Below are 25,233 nucleotides of genomic sequence, written 5' to 3'. Positions count from 1 at the left end.
TGCTGCACTGGGCAATGGGGGAGTGGAGCTGGAGAGCTTCAGGGCAAGAAAGAGAGATATCCTAGGTGGATGGCAGAGGTTAAGAGAGAGACTTCTGCAGGCGCCTGCCTCAGTCCAGGTGTGAAAGGCTCTTGGAACAAGCAGTGCACAAAGTGGCTTGTTGACACCTAAGACTGGACTAAGGGAGAGAGGAATTGCACTGAGGAAAAGAGCAGCTGTCTTGGACTGAGAGGTGAGAAACCGCCCAGTGCTATTTGATTACTATGTTTATTTTGATTACTCTGTTTCCCATTGATTTGGGCAAGCCTCACTTTGGGCAGGAGCTCACAGCAGCAGAGCTTCAGAACCTCTAAATTTTATTGTGCTCTTTCTTTCTTACCCCTCCCCCCAAAAGTACTGCTTCTGGGCTCCAGTGTTCAAAGCCCCTGTGAGAATTTTGCTGAACTCTAAGATTTGACAAATTTTCTAATATTTTCACCACAAACAATGGGGAAATAACCAAAACATATAAAGCAGACAAGAGGGAAATCTTCATCATGCCACTGTGGTCACGTAGGAGAAAGTATTTTTAAAAGTCTGATGGGAGTATGGTTTTATTATGACAATTATAATTCAAGAAGCATATTAAGGTAGATGCTGAGCTGATATAATTTAGTATGCCTTCCGATGACATCAAGGGATGTGGCAAATGCAAATAAGTTGTTCTAGAGCTCCAGAACCTCTTTTTCTATGAAATGACCCTTGGACTTATGTCATTTGAGGAGATGATGTTTCCATGGATCCTCCCCAGCCTTCTCAGGACCCCATCCCACAAGTACATTTTCAAATGAAACTCAAAACAGGAGGGAAAATGTTTAATTAGTTTACTATTATGTGTTGTTATACATTTCAACAGACTGAACCCCTCCCCCAACATGCAATGCACCCAAAAGGGGAAAATTTAGATTACAAAAAGGAGGCTGCAAGGTAGGGTTAAATCCCCACTCCATAAACCCCTCCACATCTGCAGCAAGGATGTTGGATAGCTGACAGCAAATTTCCAAGCATCTCATCTAGCTTTTCCTTGGGAAGTAACAAGGAATGAACTTTGGGTGTCTTCTGCTTCACAGCTGGAAGACATTTTTTTTGGGGGGGGGGGGTGTTTCTGAGAAAAAATAGACTAAAGATAGGATTAAGAGTAATGGGGGCTGGCAGAGGCCTGCTGGTCTATTGAGAGCTATCCTTTAGACCAGGCCTGTTATTATTTGTGATTTGAAATGGGTCATTAGCTCTTTCTGCAATAAGCTATAAAGAAAAGTACTGGGAAGTGGAGGGGAAAATAGATTCCATTATATATAATTTTTTTGGTGATTGAGACCCTGGAGAAGGTCCTTGCAGGGCTCCAAAACAAGACTCTTATTATTTTTATTAATGACCCTGGTGTGAAATGAATGTCAAGAGATTTTCAGGTGGCCTTTTTTACACACCCAAAAGAAAGGCAGGAGGGTCTCTCCGGAGAACGAGGCTCTAGAGAACTCATAGAGAAGGTCTGCTTGGTCAGCATTAAAAAAGGCCACTCGTCCTCCAGAGTAGTTCATATACACTCGGATCCTCTTCAGCTCCCCAGTCAAGGTCACAGGAAAATAGTGGTCTTTTTCAGAAGCCCTGTAGCTGCCCCACCACTTCCCCACAGCCCACATCTCCCCCTCAGGACTCAAGGCAAGGTATCCCTTTCTCCTCATGGACTTTATGGCCACCCCCACCACCCATTCTTCCTCATTTCCCACACAGACTTCCCAGAAATGGCGGCCTGCTGTGAATCCCTCAAGGCCCAGGATAGCACCAAATCTGTCAAATCTCTCAGGATTGTTGGGCAGAGCTTGATCTATTTCTCCTAGTCGCATTCTTTTCCAATCCTTGGACAGGATGAGTTTGGGATGGGCTGTGTCTGGATCCAACTTCACATCTACTGCTGTTGGTGGGAGATGAGGAGAGAGAAGAGAAATAGATTCAGCTGGGAGGCCAATGGTATAGTTGTGTTGGCACATCCACCTAATATTGTGGAAAGTATCCCACCCACCCCATATATGTTCCCTATGGATCTCCTTGATGTGGTTGGTTGTTCCCTCACTTTGGCTTCTTCTGTTTCCTTTTTCTCCATTTAGTTTTAACCCTTGCCTGGACTCACAGATACTCCCTTCCTTCCCCTGTCCTATTTAATGGAAGTCAGAACCCACCCTAAAGTCAGAACAGACTTCCTGGACTTGAAGAGCCAGTAGCAATACAGCCTGTCCCCCACATCCTCTATGAAAGAAGTACCCTGAGAGGGAAGACAGGATTACTATCTATTTCATCTGACTTTATAAACAAAACAAAAAAATCACATGAGGAAGAGCACTTACACAAACACTCTGATCTCACAAAAATGAACAGATGCACAAAATGGAGTGAACTTGCAAAGTGGATCTTAGACCTGATCCTAGCTACATCCCAAGCAGTGTTCCCTCTAAGCTGAGTTAGCATGAGTTAGTTCACAGTTTTTTAGCCTCCGGCTCGCACATTTTTATCTTAGCTCAGGAAAAATGACCCCAGAGCATAATAATTTATGCAGTAGCTCACAACTTTAATGCCAGTAGCTCACAGATTTAATACCAGTAGCTCACAAAGTAGAATTTTTGCTCACAAGACTCTGCAGCTTAGAGGGAACATTGATCCTAAGAATGACATTTCTGCTCAAATCATTAGGATTTCCTAGGGCTACATTCAGGATTAGCATCTCCTTCTATGGCCAGAATTCCACTATCTCTGTTTGAACAGGGAACAGGCCTGAAATCTCAGCAAAAACTAGCAGCAGGTTGATAAAGGACTCACAAACATATCCTCTACTAAACTTTGAACCTGCCTTTAATTATTTGTTTTTAAATAATTCAAAATCCCTCTTTTCCTGTCATCCCAGGTGTTTCCCTCAAAGCAAACTCAAAAACACTTCCATAATACTTCCTGTCAGGGCTCTTTTTCTAGCAGGAGTTCCTCTGCATATTAGGCCACGCCCACATATTAGCCCAAGAGCCCTCTAAGCTCTTGGAGGATTGGCTACATCAAGGGGGCATGGCCTAATATGCAGAGGAGCTCCTGCGAGAAAAAGAGCCCTGCTTCCTGCGCTTCACAATGTAGGTAACTTGGAGGGATAGAAGAATAGTGTGATTTATATTCCCTTGAAACTTAATGTGAGTCAAATATCTGTGACTTCTAGGGAGAAACAAGTGCTTCAGGACCAAGCTACAAATGACTGGACAGAGGGAAATATTTCTTTACACACAGAGAGTGATAAAAATGTGGAATTTGCTGCTAGAGGATCTTGTAATGGCTACAGGCATAGATGGCTTTAAATGGAGGATTAGACAGATTCATCCAGGAAAGATCTTTCAGCGGTTACTAGCCGCAGTGACTAAGTAACATCAAGGGAAAGCCATAGCCTGGGGTGGGGGTGGGCCTGCAGTGAAATGTGGAGAAATTGTAATCCCAGGGGGTTGAGACAAGGAAACTGAGGAAAACTGCCATCTGGGTGCTCCGGGTTCAAAGGGATTATGAAGGCATCATGGAGAATTCTTGCCAGGGGAAGCAGCCATTGACTCCCTTGCAGGTAAACGACTGTGGGAAGTAGGGTGGCCAGACCGTCCCGGTCTCCCGGGACTTTCCCGGTTCTGGCCCCCAATTCCCGGCTCCCGGGCTGGGTATACCGGGACCATTAAGAGGTCCCGGTTTAGCCAGCCAGAGAGCCGGGGGCCGCGCGCCCGGGCGGGGAAGGCGGCGAGTGAGGGAGGGAGCGACCCTGCGCGTGCGCAGATCGCTCTGCGCACGCGCAGGGACGCTCCCTCCCTCCCTCGCCGCTTTCCCTGCCCGCGCACGGGGCCCGGCGGTGGCGGCAGAGGCCCGGGAGGGCGTCGGAAAGGCCCGCGGGGGTCGCTGGAGGGCCTCCAGCAACCCCCGCGGGCCTTTCCGAGGCTTCCCGGGCCTCGCAACCCCCACCCCCCGTCCTTCCCCGCCCGGGAGGGCGTCGGAAAGGCCCGCGGGGGTCGCTGGAGGCCCTCCAGCGACCCCCGCGGGCCTTCCCGAGGCTTCCCGGGCCTTGGAACGCCCACCCCCCGTCCTTCCCCGCCCGGGAGGGCGTCGGAAAGGCCCGCGGGGGTCGCTGGAGGCTGAAGCAGCCTGTCGGTCACTTCCAGGTTCCTGTCCTGCATCTCGACCGGTGTTATTAGTGACAGGCTGCTTCGGCGTGCCGCTGCGCCGGCCCCCTGGGTCCCACAACGATGGGACCGATGCCACAGGGACGGGCTCGAAACACTCTATAACCCCTCAAAAGAACAGCAGTCTAGCTCGCTTCCCCCGAGCCCTGCCGCCATAAGCCTCAAGGGGGCTCATTTTGCGGCATCTCCCGGCGGGAGGGTGGCACCCGCACGGGACACACATCAAATGAAAGAGGGGGCGCAGGGCTATCAGAAACAGTCGGCGGAGGGAGTCGGGAGACCACCCCACTGGGGGATCCACACCCCGAAAGTGATGAAGGTGGCGCAGATAGAGCCAACAGAGCCAACAGGACAAAATAAATAGGCTGCATTATGCAGCACAGTTGAGAAAGTGCCTTATCCCATATACTGATGAAGTATATACAGGATTTGAGAACAAAATTGTTTCCGGCGGTGATATTTGGGGGATTTTTGGGGACGTCACAGGAAGTGCTGTGAAGTCACTTCCTGTTTCCGGCAGTGGCATTTGGGGGAAATGATGTCATTTGGGGGAAATGATGTCACAGGAAGTGATGTCACTTCCCGTTTCCGGCAGGTGACGCGGGGGAAATGATGTCACAGGAAGTGATGCCACTTCCTGTTTCCGGTGGTGGCATGACGTCACCGGAAGTGACGTCACTTCCTGTTTCCGGCGGCGCGCGCACCCCTACCCACCCACCCACCCCCCAGTGTCCCTGGCTGGCCTTCAGACATTATGGTCACCCTAGTGGGAAGAAGGGCAAAACACACTGAAGAGCAACGGGAAAGAAGGGGACCCAACTTAAGTGTTCTTTTCCAAATTAGAGGAGGGAGGGAAGGAGGTCATCTCTGCATGTCTCATCCAGAGGTTTGTCCCGAATACTCAGCCCCCCTTTAATTCAAATTCAATAAAAGTATTTATGAATTTTTATACAACACAAGGCAGACACAATCATTTGCTACTTCACAACTGTAACTACAAGAACTAAATTACGTGCTACATTTTCATCCTGCCATTCTTCAAGATAATTAAGACAGTGAAGCTAGTGTCTCTGGTGGCCTTTCAGACAGGTATTGGCCACACGCAGACATGTTTAGCTCTAGAAATAGATTTTGTAGCAAGAGCTCCTTTGCATATTAGGCCACCCCCCCCCCCGATGTAGCCAATCCTCCAAGAGCTTAAAAGGCTCTTATTCCAGGGTCTACTGTAAGTTCCAGGAGGATTGGCTACATCAGGGGGGTATGGCTTAATATGCAAAGGAGCTCCTGCTACAAAATGAGCCCCAATGACTCACAAGTTGTACCTCTGCTTAAGAGAGCACTGTCAGCTCCATTGGGACCATCATGCAGACTCCACTACAACATTCAAGCAAACAACATTCAGTCCAAGGAGGCCAATTTTGAGATGCCTGATTCAGCCGTAGACATAGATGAGGGGGATCTTCCTGAAAAGGATAAGAAGCAGGGCTTTTTCTGTAGCAGGAACTCCTTTGCATATTAGGTCACACACCCCTGATGTAGCCAATCCTCCAAGAACTTACAGGGCTCTTAGTACAGGGCCTACTGTAAGCTTCAGGAGGATTGGCTACATCAAGGGGGTGTGGCCTAATATGCAAGGGAGTTCTTGCTACATAAAAAGCCCTGATAAGGAGGGTGTCTCCATTAACCGAGGATGCCCTGAAGGGTCTGGCCCCTCCCCTCTCTTTCATTTTGGAGGCTTGTTCTGTCCCAATCTCTCTATTCAACAATGCATTGATGCAGGAATGACCAGAGAGCAAAATGCAAAACCACTGGTGGACCTGATGGCACCTGGTTTTTTTGCCACTATGTGACACAGAGTGTTGGACTCGATGGGCCATTGGTCCGATCCAAGATGGCTTCTCTTATGTTCTTATGAAATCCAGAGAAAGTAATGGTGTGCTAAAGCCACAGAAAGAATTGTGATCAGAAAACAGACCATGATGAACTCAAAGAGCTGGAATTAGCATACAAATTCCTGTCCACCTGGTCTGGCTAGTGATACAAGGGACCCAGTATATTTCATATTCACATCTCGCCTCACCTAATAGCCTGTCTGAAGCTGTTCTTTATTACCTTTCAACTGCTTCGTGACACCTTTCAGCGAGTGATTGATATCACAGAAGTCCCAGATTCTCCTTGGCAGTGGAAGAGGAAGAGTCACTGGATTTTCAAATGTTTCCTCTTCTTTATACCTGGAAACAAACCGTGTTAAGCCACTGCCCAGCCAATCCAGAATTCCCACCAGTAGAGCTAAGAAATAAAGGCAGGAATAACCAGAAGGCCTAACTAGTAGGTGCTGAAAGGAGAGGAAGATGGGAGGCCCTTTGGAGAATCTACCTCCATGTTGCTCCTAAGACCCCAAAACAGGTATCTGAGGGTCAAACCACACATCAAGAAGAATCAGTGGGTTCCTCTTAGAACAGCAGCCCTACATCTGTCTGTGGAAAGGAGGAAAAAGCTACTGTGGTGCAGTGCTAGGCTAGAACTGCAGAGGCCCTGGTTCAACACCGCCCCCCAGCGCTTCTCTCCCTGCAGTTCTGGCCCATTCTCCGGCCACTTTCTCTACCCAGATCCATCCTGAGCCTGAAGGGCCACTTTCTTCACACACTACCCAGATCCATCCCAACATCAGGAGGGTCATGAGACAGAAGGACCTACTTACCTCTGCAAGGTGCTTCTGGCATCCTAAAGAAGGGAAAAGAAAGAAAAGTCAATCAATGCCATGATTGGCCAGATTGGAAAGAGCCCCCCGCAACAAGATCCTGGAGGGCAATGTATTTTTCATTTATTGTGTATCCTACTCAAGGATGGGGGCTGGATCTTGATAAAAAGGGAGATCAAGAGGAAACGACATCAGCAAGCAAAGTGAAGCCATTTCAGAGAAGAGCTGCATGATCTGCTGCAGCAGAAGATCTTGCATAGAGCCCTCATTTCTGGTTGATGTGAATAGCTACCCACAAATTTTGTGTTTCTTGTGTCTGTTGCTCAAACACAGACACATACACCAGGGATTCCTCCATCCACCATCTTCTCCTATAGCTCCTTGACCACTCAACTAACGGCCATCCCTTCTTAACCACTAGACAGGGGTCCCCAACTCCTGAACTTGTACCAGACCCTGGCCTGTTTCTAACCGGGCCATGCAGTCTTGTCGCCCTGCCCCACCTCCATGCAGCCTTGTCCCCTCCCCCCCCCCCCCCCGTTTTCACCATTTTAAGGCCGGGGAAGGGGCTGTGAAGCACCTCCCTGGTCGACACCCCCCCCTCCCGGCCGATCAGCTGATTGATGGGGAAAACCATGGCAGCAGCGGCGAGTGACCTGCTGAAAGAACAGCACTGGGTTGCTCACTGCTGTCCTGGTTTCCCCCGGCGATCAGCTGATTGGCGGGGGGGGTGTCAACCTGGGAGGCACTTCACGGCCCCTTCCCCAGCCTTAAAATAGTGAAAACGGGGGGCCACAAGGCTGCGTGGGGGGGGCAGGGCGACAAGGCTGTGCGGGAGGTGGGCGGAGGAGGGAGGAGGAAATGAGGGGGAGGAAAACAGGGAGGAGGAGGCGCCATGGAGGGGGGAGGGGGGAAGCCAAATTGGGTGCCCGCACCCTGCCAGCTCTGGGGTCGCGGTAGGCGGGCTGGCCCTGGGGCCAAAAAGGTTGGGGGCGACTGCACTAGAGTCATCCCAGAGCTTCCTCTGGACCTTTGGTCAGTCACTGTTTAAAAGGGTGTCACATTCCCTACTGAACGAGGGATGCACCAGCAAAGGGAACTTTGATGCCTTCCTAGAACAGAGGCATTAGCGAATAGCAGAAGCTGAGAAAGGGTTTGGAGCCAGCCTTTTCCTCAAAGAGGAGCTGTCGCGGAAAAATTCTTAAGTTGGCTCCTTTGTGAAAATAATATATCACTCATACGCTGTTTGAGACACTTAAAATCACTTATTGCCTATAAGCTTTGCAGGATTCAACTGCTTGAAGAGTATTTTAGGTCAGAAGGGTTTACCTAAGGAGATCTCAGATGGGAGAGATGGGAAAGGAGCAAATTATTGGCAAGAAAGATGTTTTGGTTAGCTAAGAGATGAGAAACTTTAGATAGCAAGATTTCTCACTGGACATTATCTGAGTCCAGCTTGATATCAAAGAGAGATGGACATCAAAGAGAGATGGGAGTCCATCTGCTCTAGCAGGTGCTGAGAAAGATGTCAAAGTAAAATTAATAGGCAAGATCCTTTTCTGAGATAAGCATGTGAAAAGAGAAGAGTTCCCATAGATTCTATATAAGCCTTAAGTTTTTTGCATAGCTTGCTGCCTGTCTTAGAGAGCCAATGCCACTCTGGGGAGGTCAGCCAGTTTCTTTTAGAGATCTCTAACAGATATGTGTTGAGAGCACTTAGAAAAATTTCAAGAGTCTTTGGGAGCCTTTGATACTTAGTCTCTGAAAGGCTTAGCAGTCTTAGAATCTAGAAGGTGGAAAAATTATAAGAGCGTTTAACTAATAAAAAGTATAGCGTGTAAGTCTTCTTATCTGAAACTTCTAAAACTGGAAATTGTTTTGCTTTTTCTAGAAGTAGCTTGGGTACCTAGAAAAATAAAGTGTTATCAGTTGTTTATGAAACAGCGAGTCTGCGTCTCGTGTATTAGTTGCTGGGAGAATCAATTTGTTTTGGGAAACAGTGGTAAGGAAAAGTGTCTATGAAATAAAAGGAAATAAAAAGGAAAGATTCCCCAATAGGCGCCTGCCTGTTCCTGCCACACTCTCACCTTCAGGAGATCAGTGGCTGACTGCTGACACTTCTCCTCTGTCTCTTGTATGAGGCTTTCCAGAGAGGAGAGAGCCTCAGAGAGTTTTGTCAGGTGCTGGTCCCTTTTCCTTGCCACCTGCTTCTCCACTTCTTCTATCTGGGCCAACAAAAGATCCTCTTGTTCCTCCAGAAACGTGTGCAGTTCCTTGAATGCGGCTGATGTCTTTTGCTTCTCTCTTTTGGTTTGCTTCTAAAATGGAAAGAGAACACAGATGGTCTCTACAGTGGAAAGAGGCACATTAGGAAATTCCTATCAGAAAGATACTTTTGCCTTTCACAGAGATCACAATGTTACACAAAGGGGTCATCTCCTAACAACTGGGGAATAATCGCTCTTAAAGAAGACCTTAGGCTTAAGCGAGAGGGAATATGGGATCTTTCTATCAATTGTATATCAAAGTTTTTCCCTAGAGAACCCTCAAAATTAGCCAGTCTGTTGTTTAATAGAAAATAATAAAATAATGCACACATACAGAGGATAAATGCACACAAAAGACAAACACACCAGCTGCAGAAACACGGGGGCAAGAGGGATTTCAAAGGGGTGATAGCTATCTGTCCAGGAGAAGGGGAAGACATCCAGCACCTTGGGTGTGCAGTCTGGATCCAGGAAAACATGCAAAGACTAAGCTTGGGGTGCTATTTTTACAGAGGGAAAAATGTGTCCTGGGGCAGGGTTACATGATTGCCCCTTGGAACGACGCAGTGATGGGTTTAGCGGGGAGTACAACAGTGTGGGTTCCCAGGAAAAGACCAAGATGTTGACATATTTGCATCTCTATAAATGGATGTGTTTCCGGGTGTAAACAGGAACTGTTAATGCCTCTTGACACAATGTTGCCAGGAAGGTAGATTTGTTAATGTTTGCTGATGATCCCTGATGGCTGGAGAGAAAAGTCTACGCCATTTGGGAATGGCCCATTGATTAGACCAGGGGTGTCAAGCTCATTTGTTTTGAGGGTCAGATCCGACATAAATGCGACCTTGTTGGGCCGGGCCATGTGTGCCTAGGGTTGCCAATTCCCTGTTGGGAAGACAACTGTTATATTTTTAGTTCTTCTCATCCCAAAACTAAAAATATAAGAAATATGATTGTTAGAGCCGACATTAAGAGATTGACAGGGACTGGCACTGAAAGCTTGAGGGGGCACTTCGCTTGCAGAGCCTGCTCCGTTTGCGATTTGGCCTGGCAAATAGATTAAATTGCTTTACCACATTTTAAAAAGAAATTAGATACGCTGACCACCTGTGCGATTAAAAGACTTATTTAAATAAATGTGCATGTTCAAAGTTGCACGTGGGTTCATCAATTAATCTCTTCCCTTCCCAGCCACGGTCACACTTACGAGCAAGTCTTGGCTTTCCTTCTCTACGTCTCCTTTATATGCCACAATTCTTTCTCTTTCCTCCTTCAGAAACTTCAGACAGCAACAGAACTGATCCTGGGGGGACAGTGAGGGGGGGGGGACCCAAAAACTGAGGTGTCTTTCTCCATTTTAGAAGTTTACTATAAAACATACAAGAAGAAAAACTGTCAACAAGGGCCAAGCTAGATCTAACTGCCTTATGTCCATAATGGGACTGTCAACAATTCCCAAATGCTAAACACAGAGAGCTTTCTCAAGGCAATGGTGCCCCACTTCAGTGCAAAAATATTCCGAGTGATCACACTGCTTCCTCAGGGGAGATTCACTCTATGCTTTGTCACCTGCCACAGGAGGGGGTTTTGCATAAAAAAAATATTACACATAGTATATCACAATGTTGTGTTACCACTACAGAAATATACCCACTGGTGACACTATTTTAAAAATAGCTAAAAGCTCACTGGGTGGCGGGGAAGAATGTCAGGTTGGAAGGTAAATGGCACTGGATTGGTAAAGGTAGTCCCCCTGTGCAAGCACCAGTCATTTCTAACTCTGAGGCGGCACAGCAGACTCTTTATGGGATGGTTTGCCGTTGCCTTCCCCAGTCCTTTATTTTACCCCCAGCAAGTTGGGTACTCATTGTACTGCTCAGAATGATGGAAGGCTGAGTCAACCTTGAGCTGGCTACTTGAACCCAGCTTCCGCCGGGATTGAACTCAGGTCGTGAGCAGGGTGGGTGGGAATGCATACTTTTTTGTCTACACTTTCCCAAACCTTCTTTAATGATCTTCCAAGAAAAGGCATATCAAAGAAGGGGAAACTTTGTGTAGAAGAACCCCAGCTGTGGGAAAGAGGGGAATCCTTCCTTCCACAGTGCAGCAGAAGGGCCATGGCTGGAATAGAGCATCTGCTTGGCCAACAGAAGGTCTGGAGTTCAATGCCCAGCATTTGCAGTTGAAATGAATAGGTAGCTGTTGATGTGAAAGATGTGTTTCTGAGTTCCTGGAGATCTGCTGCCAGTCAGAGCAGACGTGGACAGGCTGACTTAGAATAAGGCAACTTCATGCATAGCTCTTCCACCCCCTCCCACAATGCTGTTCTTCTCATTTAAACTGCTACCTCACAGTTACTTTGTGCAGAGGCAGGGACCAATACTCTTTCTAAGCTGTGGAGTCTTGTGAGCAAAAATTCTACTTTGTGAGCTACTGGCATTAAAGTTGTGAGCTACTGGATAAATTAGTTTGCTCTGGAGCCATTTTTCCTGAGCCAAGACAAAAATGTGTGGACTCCTGGCTAAAAAAACTGAGTTAGCTCACATTAACTCAGTTTAGAGGGAACACTGGCAGGGATACACAGAGAGAGGTACCAAACCTGCACACATTCTCCCCCAGCCCTGAGGCAAACAGCAACTCAAAGACAGCAGCTGAAATTGGGAAAGCAGTATGGGGGGGGGGGGGGGAGATGTTCAGAGAGTCAGGCGGCTGCCCCTTCCTAGCTCAGCCATGCCACAGGCAGGTCTGATGTTACCACAGCCAGAGATGAAAGGAGTCCATCTCCCCATATCACCCCACTTTAGCCTCAGCAAGGGGGAAGGAGGCAATGCTCAAGGGAGCCAAGGAGACAGGAAAGAGACCAAGAAGGAGGGGTGGTTTCATAGCTCTTCCTCACCATCCTCCACATTGCTGATTTCCTACCTTGTACTCTTGGGAGGCCTCAAGAGAAAGGGTTTTGTGATCACTGTGCTCCTTCCATCGGTGACAAACCACACAGATGAGAGCTTCATCATCCTTGCAGAAGAGCTTCAGCAGCTTCTGATGATTCTGGCAAACTCTCCCTTTTCTGGCTGCCACCACCAACTGGTGCCCAAAACAAAGACACAGGATTCATTTCCCCCCACAGAACTGGACCTCTCCTTGTAATGACTGAATATAATTAGTACTTGTTCCATTTGGGGTGTGGGGGGGGGAAGGTTGTTTTAAAACCCAAATTTTTATATCAAAACTGCATGTAACCAAGGCAGAGAGTGGCTGTGCGTAATGGTGGACACGCAACGAGGGTTTTCTTCCCAACCCGACTCCTTTTTTGTCCCTCCTGCACTATTTGCCACGCTATTTCACCCTGAAATAACTAAATATGAGTGTTAAGGGACAGAGACTACAGATGGGCAAAGAAAAAACCACTTCAACAAACACTTTCTTTAACCAAAAAACAAGTCAAAAACTGCGCAGTACAACATCACTGGAGAAAAAAAAAACATGGCCGCCAGGAAAATCTCACAAGACCTGACTGTGAACTCACTGGCTTTCCAAAGTTTGCAAGACACACTTCAGGAATTGCTGCAAGCCCCTTTTAAAGACATGGAAGAACACTTAATGACTACTCTTTCCGAAAAATAGTGGCAATTCTCCAACCAATTACTACACAAATCCAAGACCTCTCAGAAGCAGTAAATAAGGTGTCACAATCTGCAGAGTCTGCATATAATTTCAGTCAAACCCTGCGAGAAGAAAACTTGCAAACACAAGAAACCATTTCTCTACTAAATGACACTATCACCACCCTTGAGGCTACTGTCCGACAAGGAAATATGAAACTTTGTGGTTTGGAAGAAGAAATCACAGGTAAAACTGATTTAATTACGAATATTAAAAATTGACTTGCGGTGGAACTAAATATGGAAGAACAGGTTGCACACTCAATAATTAAAGCTTTCAGAATAGGTTCACCCTACTGCAAAAGACAGAAAAACCCCAAGGAACATTTTAACTACTTTCAATGATTTATCTGACAAAAAAAAATTGCTACAGAAAGCAAGAGAAAATGCACATTTATTACACAATGGCTGCAAAATCCAAGTGCTGCCAGACGTACCTACTGAGGCTCTTCAAATCAGAAAGCATTTAAAACAAAACTACAAGAGGTGAATATACGCTACAGATGGGCTATTAATGGCAAGTTAACAATGAGATTTCATAGCAAACTTCTTCAACCATCAGACGAAGACAGCGGAGCAGAAATGCTAAAGAACTGAAACTGAATCCAAAACCCCAATCAGAACATCCTAACAAACCAAAAAAAGGAAGCTCTCCTTCACTCTGTCACCTGATAAAGGCCCCAAACTTTCAGGAACTTGACCATGCTGATTTGGCAAATCTCCATTTCGATACTTTTCTTCTGATAGAAAAAAACTATCTTAAGGGATGTTTCGAAATGTGTGAACCCCTGACTACATATACAACAAGTGCTTATAGTATTTTCTTTTTTCCCTGTTAACTGTATTGAGATATTTTTCGATATTGAAGCTGGTAAATCCAATTATAGTGTGGGAGGGAAGGGGGTGGGTGGGAGAGGGAGGAAACCAGAATTGTTGCTAAACACTCTCAAGACCCAAAGAGAATTTGTTTAATGCAGTTTCAGTAACAAAGGTCTGCATAGAGAACTGCAGACAGCAGAATACAAAGTTTATTTTATAGTTTGGTAAGTTTAGATATTTTAGTTTAGGAGAACTGTACAACATAATATAGTATAGAATAGCTAGAGTTAGACTAGTGAACATAACTAGTTTGGTAAGTGGGTGTTATAATAGATAAATAGTTAGCAAGATAAGTTTCCTTTATTGGTAATTATTATTCATCTCATTATCATTATAGAACAGATAGCGTTAGACTAGTGAACATAACTAGTTTGGTAGAAGTGTGTTATAATAGTTATCGTTAGTAGGAAAAGTTTCCTTTACCGGTTATTCTCATTATTATTATTTTATTATTAAATTTAGATTCAGGCAGGGTAAGAATTAGTTGTAAATAACTTAGATAAAAACAAACAATAGTAGTAAGGATTTATACTTAAAATTTATTAAAATAGTTCATCATATATAGTAATAACATAGAATTGTACTGAATAGACATTTTGCAATTATTTAACTTAAAGGTTAAAAACAGACTGGCAAATACAGCAATCTTATAATTCATTTGGTATTAAAAACAATTATTATATAAAACATCTATAATGCTAAAGATATGGTCCTGGAATGCTAGAGGTCTCAACAATAAAATTAAATCCAAAAGAATAATACAACATAACAAAAAACCAAATTCAGACATTATTTTCCTCCAAGAAACACATTAAAAAGATCCTCAAAGACCAACTTTGAACACAATCTGATATGACAAGCAATACACATCCCTGGGCACTTCAAAGGCCAGAGGAGCAGCTACATTGATATGAAAACAGTTACATTTTGAGTTTATTGAGGAAAAAAAGGACATGCATGGACATTACATCTTCATAAATGGAAAACAGGAAAATAAATTAATCACATTGGGGGGTCAATTTACACCCCAAATAAAAGGCAGCTACAATTCTTAACAGACACTTTTGACATACTTAGCAACTTCCAAGAACGTGATGTCTTATTTGGAAGGGATTTTAACCATATATTAGACTTCCATTGGGACAGGTCCAATTACAAAAAAACCCCACACAAAAATAAAAGGCAAACAGACTGGTTTGTAACATATATTAGACAAGCATGGGTTAAATGACACCTGGAGAACACATCCACAGGAACGCAATCATACCTACTTCTCTCACAGATTCCACACATACACACATTTCAATTATATCCTAGCTTCATATTCTCTATTAGACAAAAGAAAAGACACTGATATATTAATAAAAATCTGGTCAGATCATGCCCCAGTATCAGCTACAATTCAAATTCAAGAACAAAGAAATACAAACAAAAATTGGCATTAAATAAATCTATACTATTACAACAACACTTGACAGAACAAATTGCAAAAAACATAACTGTCTTCTTTGAAGAAAATAATCCAGGTGACACCTCCCACCAAACAACATGGGATACACTGAAAGCAGTTATCCGAGGCCAGCTAATTTCAATGTCTGCAGCATTAAAAAAAGAAAAAGAAAGATAAATAGTTATGCTAAAACAAAACATCAACAGTCTAGAAACTTTATACAAGAATACAGGTTCTAAAAACACCTTTAAAATGCTAAAAGCTGAAAGAAGACAATTAGAAACACTTAATTCTAAAAAAATTCAGAAAGACTTACTTTACACATGGGAACAATATTGGATAAAATCCCCAAAAACATTAAAAATTGTATCATGGAGGGTCAAAGAACAAAAACACGCTCATCACATCCGCTGTATCAAAGACTCAAAAGGAATAGAACATACAGATTCCAAAGATATTATACAGGTGCTAGAACACTTCTACAGAAATCTCTATACATCTAAACCAGGGGTCCCCAACCCCCAGGCTTTGGACCAGTACCAGTCTGTGGCCTCTTAGCAACCAGGCCATGAGTTGTATAATTATTTCATTATATATTACAATGTAAGAAGAAGAAGATGATGACATTGGATTTATATCCCGCCCTCCACTCCAAATCTCAGAGTGGCTTACAATCTCTTTTATCTTCCTCCCCCACAACAGACACCCTGTGAGGTAGGTGGGGCTGAGAGAGCTCTCCCAGAAGCTGCCCTTTCATCTCTGTGAGAGCTATGGCTGACCCAAGGCCACTCCAGCAGCTGCAAGTGGAGGAGGGGGGAATCAAACCTGGTTATCCCAGATAAGAGTCCACACACTTAACCACTACACCAAACTAATAAAGTGCACAATTGTATCATTCTGAAACCATCACACACCCTCCCCAGACCATGGAAAAATTGTCTTCCACAAAACAGGTCCCTAGTGTCAAAAAGGCTGGGGACCACTGATCTAAACATATAAATTGTGAAGACATAAGGAAATATAGAACTGAAAATAATCTAGTTCATCAAATATTAGAAAATCATAGGAAAATTATAGAACAAGAAATAACAGAAATGGAAGTACAGAAAACAATTGGACAACTTAAAAGTGAAATAAACTGAAACTGAAACTGAAAAGCAATAAAGCGGTTTTTCAAAATCTACAAATCTGAAATTAGTAAACCACTAACAGAACTGTGTAATAATATCTTTACAACAGGCAGGGTTCCAAATATTTGGTTACAATCAGAACTCATTCTAATCCCAAAACACCACAGCAGCAGTTTACCAACGCATAGCTTTACTAAATGCAGATGCAAAAATATTTACAAAAATTATAGCAGAAAGATTTAAAAAGATTCTCCCATCATATACAGGACTTGAACAATCAGGTTTCTTACCAAAATCCAATATAACAGACAATATAAGAAAAATGCTCAGTTTAATAAACTATAGTGAAGATACTAAATTAGAATATTACTATCGTTAGATGTGCAAAAAGTGTTTGACAGCATCGACATGAATTATCTTCAGACTATTTTGGACTAGATGGGATTTGGGAACAATTTTAAAAGAACAATACAGGCTTTATATTCGAATCCAACAGTAGCAATTAAGGCCAATAATATGACTTCAGGCAAAATACAGTTGCAAAGGGGTACTAGACAAGACTGTCACCTTTCCCCTCTCCTTTTTCATTTTGGCAATTGAACCCTTAGCGGAACTAATCAGGAAAAACCCTGATATTAAAGGCATTAAAATAAACAACACAACACATAAATTGGCTGTATACGCCAATGATATGATGTTATATATTACCGACCCAAAAAAAGGAATGGTTGTGCTTATTTATTTATTTATTATTTATTTATTTAGAATTTATATCCCGCCCTGCCCACAAGTGGCTCAGGGCGGCTTCCAGCATTAGATCCAATATAAATTAAACAATATTTAAACATGTAAGGGAATAACATTAAAACAGATAAAACCATAAAAATTAATAAATATTCCAATATATACAGAGATCTGGCAGGTTGCACTAAAATTCTCAAGCTAGGTGTAGGCTAACCGGAAGAGGGTTGCTTTACAGGCCCTGCGGAACTGAACAAGGTCCCACAGGGCCCTCACCTCTTCCGGTAGCTGATTCCACCATGTAGGGGCCATAACAGAGAAGGCCCTTTCTCTTGTAGCTTTCAAGCGGGCTTCTTTCGGCCCAGGGACAGTAAGGAAGTTTTGTGATCCCGACCTCAGTACTTTCTGGGGAACATGCGGGGAGAGACGGTCCTTCAGGTAGACAGGTCCCAAGCCATATAGGGCTTTAAAGGTGATGACCAGCACCTTGTACCGGACTCGGTATATCACTGGAAGCCAGTGCAGAGTCCGAAGACCCGGCTGAATGTGCTCCCACTTTGGGAGGCCCAATAACAGCCGGGCCGCGGCATTCTGCACCAGCTGCAATTTCCGAGTTCGGGACAGGGGCAGCCCCATGTAGAGGGCATTACAGTAGTCCAACCTCGAGGTGACCGTAGCATGGATCACTGTTGCTAGGTCGTCGCGCTCCAGGAAGGGGGCCAACTGCCTTGCCCGCCTAAGGTGAAAAAATGCGGACTTGGCAGCGGCTGCTATCTGAGCCTCCATCTTTAAGGAAGGCTCCAATAACACCCCCAAGCTCCTGACCTTGTCCGCCGCTATCAGCGGCGCACCGTCAAAGGCTGGTAGGGGGATTCCCCCTCCCGGGCCGCGGCGACCCAAGCAAAGGACCTCTGTCTTCGCAGGGTTAAGCTTCAGCCCGCTCAGTCTGAGCCACTCAGCCACGGCATGCAATGCCCGATCTAGATTTTCCGGGGCGTAGGTCGGCTGGCCGTCCATCAGTAGATAGAGCTGGGTGTCATCAGCATACTGATGACACCCTAGCCCGTACCTTCGGGCAATCTGGGCAAGAGGCCGCATGTAGATGTTAACTAACATCGGGGAGAGAACCGCCCCTTGTGGTACACCACAATCAAGTGTGCACCTCCGGGACAGCTCCCCCCCAACTGCGACCCTTTGTCCCCGACCGTCAAGGAAAGAGGAAAGCCACTGTAAGGCCAACCCCTGAATCCCCGCGTCGGCGAGGCGACCCTTCAGTAGCCGATGGTCGACTGTGTCGAACGCAGTCGACAGGTCTAACAACATCAGCACCGCCGAGCCGCCCCGATCCAGATGCCGTTGAAGGTCATCCACTAGGGCGACCAGCACCGTCTCCGTCCCATGTCCCGGGCGAAAGCCGGACTGAAATGGGTCAAGGATGGAAGCATCCTCCAGGAAGGTCTGTAGCTGCATCGCCATTGCCCTCTCAATAAGTTTGCCCAGAAAAGGCAAATTTGAGACCAGCCGATAGTGTGCCAATTGGGCCGGATCTAAAGATGGTTTCTTTAAGAGGGGGCAGACCACGGCCTCTTTGAGCGGCGTTGGAAAATGCCCTTCCATCAGGGATCTATTTACGATATCCCGTATGGGATATCTAAGGTCACCCTGGCAAGATTTAATAAGCTTGTTGTCAATTGCAACATTTTTTTAAAAAATGGTAATTCCCTGTGCAAGCACCAGTCGTTTCCGACTCTGCGGTGAGGTTGCATCACGACCTTTTCACGGCAGACTTTTTACAGGGTGGTTTGCCATTGCCTTCCCCAGTCATTTACACTTTCCCCCCAGCAAGCTGAATACTCATTTTATGGAAGGCTGAGTCAACCTTGAGCCAGCTACCTGAACCTAGCTTTTGCCAGGATCGAACTCAGGTCGCAAGCAGAGAGTTCAGACTGAAGTACTGCAGCTTTACCACTCTGTGCCAAGAAACGGAAAGACTCAAAACTTCCTATACTCCAAAGTTGGTACGACAATATCTGGAAGTATTTCATTTATTGTAAATTAGCATATAGTTATTACTTCTCGACATCAGCATTATCCTATCAGACAAAAATTGTAACTCCTTTGTTTCCAATAATTACCTTCTTAACTCAACAGGAAAGGAAAGGTCCCCTGTGCAAGCACCAGTCGTTTCCGACTCTGGGGTGATGTTGCTTTCACAACGTTTTCATGGCAGACTTTTTATGGGGTGGTTTGCCATTGCCTTCCCCAGTCATCTACACTTTCCCCCCAGCAAGCTGGGTACTCATTTTACCGACCTCGGAAGGATGGAATGCTGAGTTAACCTCAAGCCGGCTACCTAAAAACCCAGCTACTGCCGGAGATCAAACTCAGGTCGTGAGCAGAGCTTAGAACTGCAGTACTGCAGCTTTAACACTCTGTGCCACGGGGCTCTTATTCTACTCTTATTGTTATGATCTTATTCTACTGAATAATGCACTGTACAACTAAATGATTTATTTTTAAGAAGAAAAATATTATAAATTAATTCCTTACTTAAAACTTAAGACACAAGCAACTGCATGCATGTAACTCTAATTTTGTAAATTTTCTTTGTTTTTTATGTTGGTATGTATTCAAAGATAGAAATTAGAACATAAGAGAAGCCATGTTAGATCAGGCCAATGGCCCATCCAGTCCAACACTCTGTGTCACACAGTGGCAAAAAAATTTTATATATACACACACACTGTGGCTAATAGCCACTGATGGACCTCTGCTCCATATTTTTATCTAAACCCCTCTTGAAGGTGGCTATGCTTGTGGCCGCCACCACCTCCTGTGGCAGTGAATTCCACATGTTAATCACCCTTTGGGTGAAGAAGTACTTCCTTTTATCTGTTTTAACCTGTCTGCTCAGCAATTTCATTGAATGCCCACGAGTTCTTGTATTGTGAGAAAGGGAGAAAAGTACTTCTTTCTCTACTTTCTCCATCCCATGCATTATCTTGTAAACCTCTATCATGTCACCCCGCAGTCGACGTTTCTCCAAGCTAAAGCGTCCCAAGCATTTCAACCTTTCTTCATAGGGAAAGTGTTCCAGCCCTTTAATCATTCTAGTTGCCCTTTTCTGGACTTTCTCCAATGCTATAATATCCTTTTACAACCAAACAACTCAAAAAATGACTCAAACTATTGTAATCAGAATTTTTTCAATAAAAATTATAAATTGGGGAAAAAACCTGCATGTAACCAAGTGAATTTGCCCTCTTTTGGAGTTGGGAGGGGGGGCAGTTATTTTATCTGTATGAGGGAGCTCTAGGAGGGGTACTGAAGAAAAAGAAGGGAAAGGAAGGAGAGAAGCCATCTGGGTTCTGGTGCAGAGAACAGGAAAGCATCAAGAGAGATGCAGCTGTACCAAGAGACCCAAGAGAAGTACCAGCACCACAGAGAGCCTTCCAAGCTGTGGCAGACAGAGAGTAACAGACTTTGAGAATGCCTCAGAGCAGGGGCAGCTCGATGCCCCATGGCACCCTAGGCAGACTCGCTGCCTGGCGCCTCCCCCCAAGCGCCCCTGCGCTTCCCCCCTCCCTGGCGCGGCTCCGCGTTCCCCCTTCCCGGCGCGCCTCCTCCTCCTCCCTTCGGACCCCCTTCCCCACCCCGGTGTGTCAATTTCAACGCCGGAACTGGCTCTAGCACCACGTTCCAGCTCTCTAAAGCCCCTCCCCTCCCCAACACTCGAATCACAGGTAAAACCGCACCACGGGGTTGGGACGCACTCACCGTCTCTCAGGAACAGCTTCTTGAAACTAGGTGCTTGCCTGGGGTAGCAGGATAGGGGGTGGGGAGCCCAATTTGGCACACCCACCCTCCCAGTGCCCTAGGCAACCGCCTAGTTGGCGAGCCGGCCCTGCCTCAGAGAGACACGAAAAGACTCACATCGCCTCTTGTGCTCCCACTTCCAGTTGTGTTGCCTACACTGGAGTTTGCTATATGTGTGTCCTGCATTGATTCTCCACCCTTTGATGTTGGACAGGCTCTCAGTTTAAGTTCTTCTTGTAAATGGTTGCCAGTGATGTGAAGGTCGGGGAGCTGTTTTTGAAATGTTCCTTTTTTGCCCGCTAGCCATCCTCCCTCTTAGGAAATGGAGGCCAGTGCTATCTTTTTTGCAAATCTCTCATTCATTAACAAACACAGGACATATAATGTTGTCCCTCAGCTGAGGTTGGTGGGAGAAACTGGGGTTACACAAATTTTTATTACATTTGAATGTAATAATTTGTTTTAATTATGGAATTTTAAATTTTGTAATATTGTTGTGGAATCTTAATTGTTTGTTGTGATTTTATGTTGTGAGCCGTCCTGAGCCTACTTCGGTGGGAAGGGCGGGATATAAATCCAATAAAGTGAAGTAAAGTAAATTCTTTTGCAAGTCAATGACTAAATCACAAATCCCTTTTCCAGGTCAACCACATTCTCCCTGCACTTACTTTGAGCTGCCATTTACAGTGTGCCAGAGGAGACCTCAAACACCACCCATTCCTTTCTTTGCATTCACATTCCTGGGGGGCTAAGATGAAAAACCTCCAAATATGGATCCAAATCTGTTAGGCGGTGAAGCTGGAAGTGCATGAATATGGTGGACCCTGACAGGTTTTTAAGACAAGTTTCAGATTTAACTCCAAACCAGAATGTCCTCTCCCTCACAGACAACATCCTAGGTGGCCCTCCAAACAACACAAATAAATGACAATTCAGGATTCTCATACAGGCACAATAAGCAGATACTCATTCTGATGTGAGAACTTGAGTATGACTTGGCAGTTTTGCTCACCTTGGATCTTAACTCTTCCTTATTTTAATACTATTACTACTAATAATGATGACATTACTTCACATCCTGGATTCATAAAGATGCAGTATGCATCTGGGTTCCTTGTGATTTCACTTGGAAACCCCTTAACTTTCCTTTCTTAATTCTGTGTTTAAGGACTTCTGCATTCAGCCCGGTGCTGAGAAGAGGTTTCAGGCCTTAACTGAGTGGCACAAAGTTAGCCCTGACCCAGTCAGCCTTGTTAGTTGTGTAGTGCTCTGTTTCTGGTAACAAGATGGTTCTATGACACCAGTTCCTCAGGTAATGGTGGCCTGTCGGTAAAAGGCTGGGTGGGGCACCAATACTGAGTGGGCAGCAGCAAGGAGTGATCTTCTGTGCGTGTAGTGGTCAAGAGTGGCAGTCTATAATCTGGAGAATGGGGTCTGAGTCCCCACTCCTCCTCCACATGTAGCCAGATGGGTGACGTTGGGCCAGTCACAAGTTCTCTCAGCCCCGCCTTCCTCACAAGGTGACTCTTATGGATAAAGAAAAGGTGATTGTGAGCGGCTGTAAGACTCCTTCGGGTAGTGAAAAGCAGGTCATAAAAACCAGCTCCTCCTCCTGCTGACTAGAGTGAGGAAGAGAAGAGGTTAGATTAGATTCATTAGATTTATATCCCGCCCTCCCCGCTGAAGCAGGCTCAGGGCGGCTCCCAACAATAGAAACAATAGATTACAGTAAAACATCAATACAACAGTTCCAACAATTAAAACAATTTGGTGCTAATATCAGATTAATTTTCGACGACATTCCATGCTCTTAGGTGTCCTTTTGTATCGCTATATTGGCAGTTTAGTTAAAGGCTAGCTAGAACAGTGCTGTCTTGAAGGCCTTGCAGAACTGGCTCTGACCTTCTCCGGCAGTTGGTTCCACCAACAGGGGGCAATGACTGAAAAAGCTCTATCTCTAGTGATTTTCAATCTTGCCTCCCTCAGCCTGGGGACTGATAGAAGATTTTGTGTTCCAGATCTAAGTACCCTCTGGGGAACATGTGGGAAGAGATGGTCCCTAAAACAGACAGGTCCTTGGCCATATAGAGCTTTAAAGGTAATGACCAGCACCTTATAGCGAATCTGGTACACCACTGGCAGCCAGTACAGCTAGAGCTGCGAGAGCTGCATGTGACCCGCAAGGAGAGCCCCAATAACTGCAACCAACCTCCATAATCATGATGAAAATTGTTATGCATGTGGACTCAATGCACAGAACCCACTATATTATAAAAACCCTCTCCTCAAACATCTTTTTTTTTAATCCCTTTATTACTAGGTGCTGCTTTGCAAGCCACTTAATGGCTGACGGGGGAAGGAAGAAGAAAAAGAAGAATTGCAGATTTATACCCCGCCCTTCTCTCTGAATCAGAGAGGCTTGTAATCTCTACCTTCTCCCCCCACAACAAACACCCTGTGAGGTGGGTGGGGCTGAGAGAGCTCTTACAGCAGCTGCCCTTTCAAGGACAACCTCTGCCAGAGCTATGGCTGACCCAAGGCCATTCCAGCAGGTGCAAATGGAGGAGTGGGGAATCAAAACCGGTCCTCCCAGTTAAGAGTCCACGCACTTAACTACTACACCAAACTGGGAGAAAATAATACATTTAATATCACAATATAGTAAACTTTACAAGACGGCAAGCAGCAACAACCCAAAAACCCAAGAGACCTTTGCACCAACTTGAAGTTTTGAGCAGCACACAAGGGCATTAAAAAGCCTCCCTCCAGAGATATCTTACCCTATTTCCTTGGAAAGCCTCTTCGAGAGGAACTACTTCGTGGTATCTGTGCTCCCGGGAAAGGCCGCAGATCACGCAAACGGGGGCTTCGTCCTCCTTGCAGAAAAACTCCAGGGGCTCCTGGTGCTTCTCGCAGAATCCCCCCTTTGCTTCTGGCTCCTCCTCTTCCGAAGGACGGAGTTTCTTAATGATCGCCACAAAGTTGGCCAGCTGCCGATTCAATCTCACTTTCCTCGGCTGGGGTACACTTCGGCATTGAGGGCAGCAAGGCGGGACTCTCGACTCCTGCCAGCTCCGGTCCAGGCAGCCTCGGCAGAAACTGTGGCCGCACTCGGTGATGGTCACTGGGTCGCTGAAGTAGTCCAGGCAGATGGCGCAAGTGGCTTCCTGGCACAGCTCTTGCACGGGACCCTCAGCGGCCATGGCTGCTTCAACGAAGCCAGGAGAGCGAATAGAGCAGTTTCAGGGTTTTGCAGGTTTTTCCCACCAGCGACGGGGCGTTCCCCTGCCTGCAAACTGGGACTCTCTGGCTGGCGGCCAATCAACGGCCCGGAGATAAAACAGCTGCCGGAAGAAACAAATCGCTTGGAAAAGGACAAGAGAGGAGGCAGACCTTGGGATGGAATTGGAAACCTGTTGTATATGTGACCGGAATTGCGACTAATATATGGAGTTCTTGCTTGGCTCATTGGAGCCTGTAGGACTGAGCTTGGGGACTCAGGAACAATAGGCAGCAGGATCCAAATCCCTGCTGCCCTGCTCCATTCACAAACCCCTGCCGCAATGGTTCAGTAGCATGCTAGTGTGGGAACCTTGAGCGTATATATCAGGGGTGGCCAAACTGTAGCTTGGGAGCCACATGTGGCTCTTTCACACATATGATGTGACTCTGAAAGCCTTCACCGCCTTGTTGGCCAGCTTGGAGAAAGCATTTCTCTATTTATTTAAATCACTTCTCCAAGACAAGCCAGCCAGTGGCTTGGATATTTATTTATTTATTATTACTATAATTTTCTATCCCACCCTCTCCGCAAGCAGACTTAGGGCAATTAGCAGTCAGTTCGAAACAATTCAAGAATACAACTTCAAAACAACAATTAAAATACATAAAATACATTTCAAGGTGCTGTTCAAATAATGCATTTAAAGTTACTTTCTTTCTACCTCGCCCTCCCCACTCCCTCCCCATCTATTTTCCTCCCTGCCTGCTTGCTCTCAAACACCTGACGTTCATGTCTTGCGGCTCTCAAACATCTGACATTTCTTCTATATGGCTCTTTTATTAAGCAGGTTTGGCCACCCCTGGTATATATAGTTGGCCCCGTTGGCCCAGTTTTCAGTCTTTGAATGCAGCGGTATACTATGCTGTATATAATAAAAGAGCTATGATCACTGCCACCTCGACATCATTGCGTGGAACCCACTATATTATAAAACCCCTTTTGCATTCCTTTGGCTGGCATTTGCAGGCGCCTCAGAGGGGAGACTGCAGTTCTCTGAGAACATCCACAACCATCTGTGCAGAAGGAGCGCTGTGGCATTTTTGCACATGTTGTGCCCAGTATTCCCTCTAAGCTGAGT

At 45.5% G+C, this 25,233-nt stretch overlaps 1 protein-coding gene across 1 annotated transcript; it reads right to left on the bottom strand.

Annotated features, from left to right (window-relative positions):
- Positions 1–837: 837 nt before the first annotated feature.
- Positions 838–24,181, bottom strand: LOC132571298 (E3 ubiquitin-protein ligase TRIM7-like). The gene is made up of 7 exons (XM_060238090.1): positions 23,653–24,181; positions 12,117–12,278; positions 10,402–10,497; positions 9,015–9,245; positions 6,928–6,950; positions 6,339–6,457; positions 838–1,951 (listed from the first exon to the last, which is right to left on the bottom strand). Exons 1-7 carry the CDS (start codon positions 24,073–24,075, stop codon positions 1,434–1,436), a joined length of 1,572 nt encoding a protein of 523 aa, XP_060094073.1. The 5' UTR covers positions 24,076–24,181; the 3' UTR covers positions 838–1,433.
- Positions 24,182–25,233: the final 1,052 nt, after the last annotated feature.

The sequence above is a fragment of the Heteronotia binoei genome, chromosome 5 (genome assembly GCF_032191835.1).
Source record: "Heteronotia binoei isolate CCM8104 ecotype False Entrance Well chromosome 5, APGP_CSIRO_Hbin_v1, whole genome shotgun sequence".
NCBI lineage: Eukaryota > Metazoa > Chordata > Lepidosauria > Squamata > Gekkonidae > Heteronotia > Heteronotia binoei.
This window is presented reverse-complemented; position numbering and strand designations above follow the sequence as displayed.

Excerpts from the sequence above, each read along its gene's own strand:
- LOC132571298 (XM_060238090.1), bottom strand. The coding sequence starts at position 24,075 with ATGGCCGCTGAGGGTCCCGTGCAAGAGCTGTGCCAGGAAGCCACTTGC. Across the intron at positions 6,951-9,014 it reads CAGCCACTGATCTCCTGAAG|GATGCCAGAAGCACCTTGCA; the intron begins GTGAGAGTGTGG and ends TCCCTTCTTTAG. Across the intron at positions 1,952-6,338 it reads TGTCACGAAGCAGTTGAAAG|CAGTAGATGTGAAGTTGGAT; the intron begins GTAATAAAGAAC and ends TCCCACCAACAG.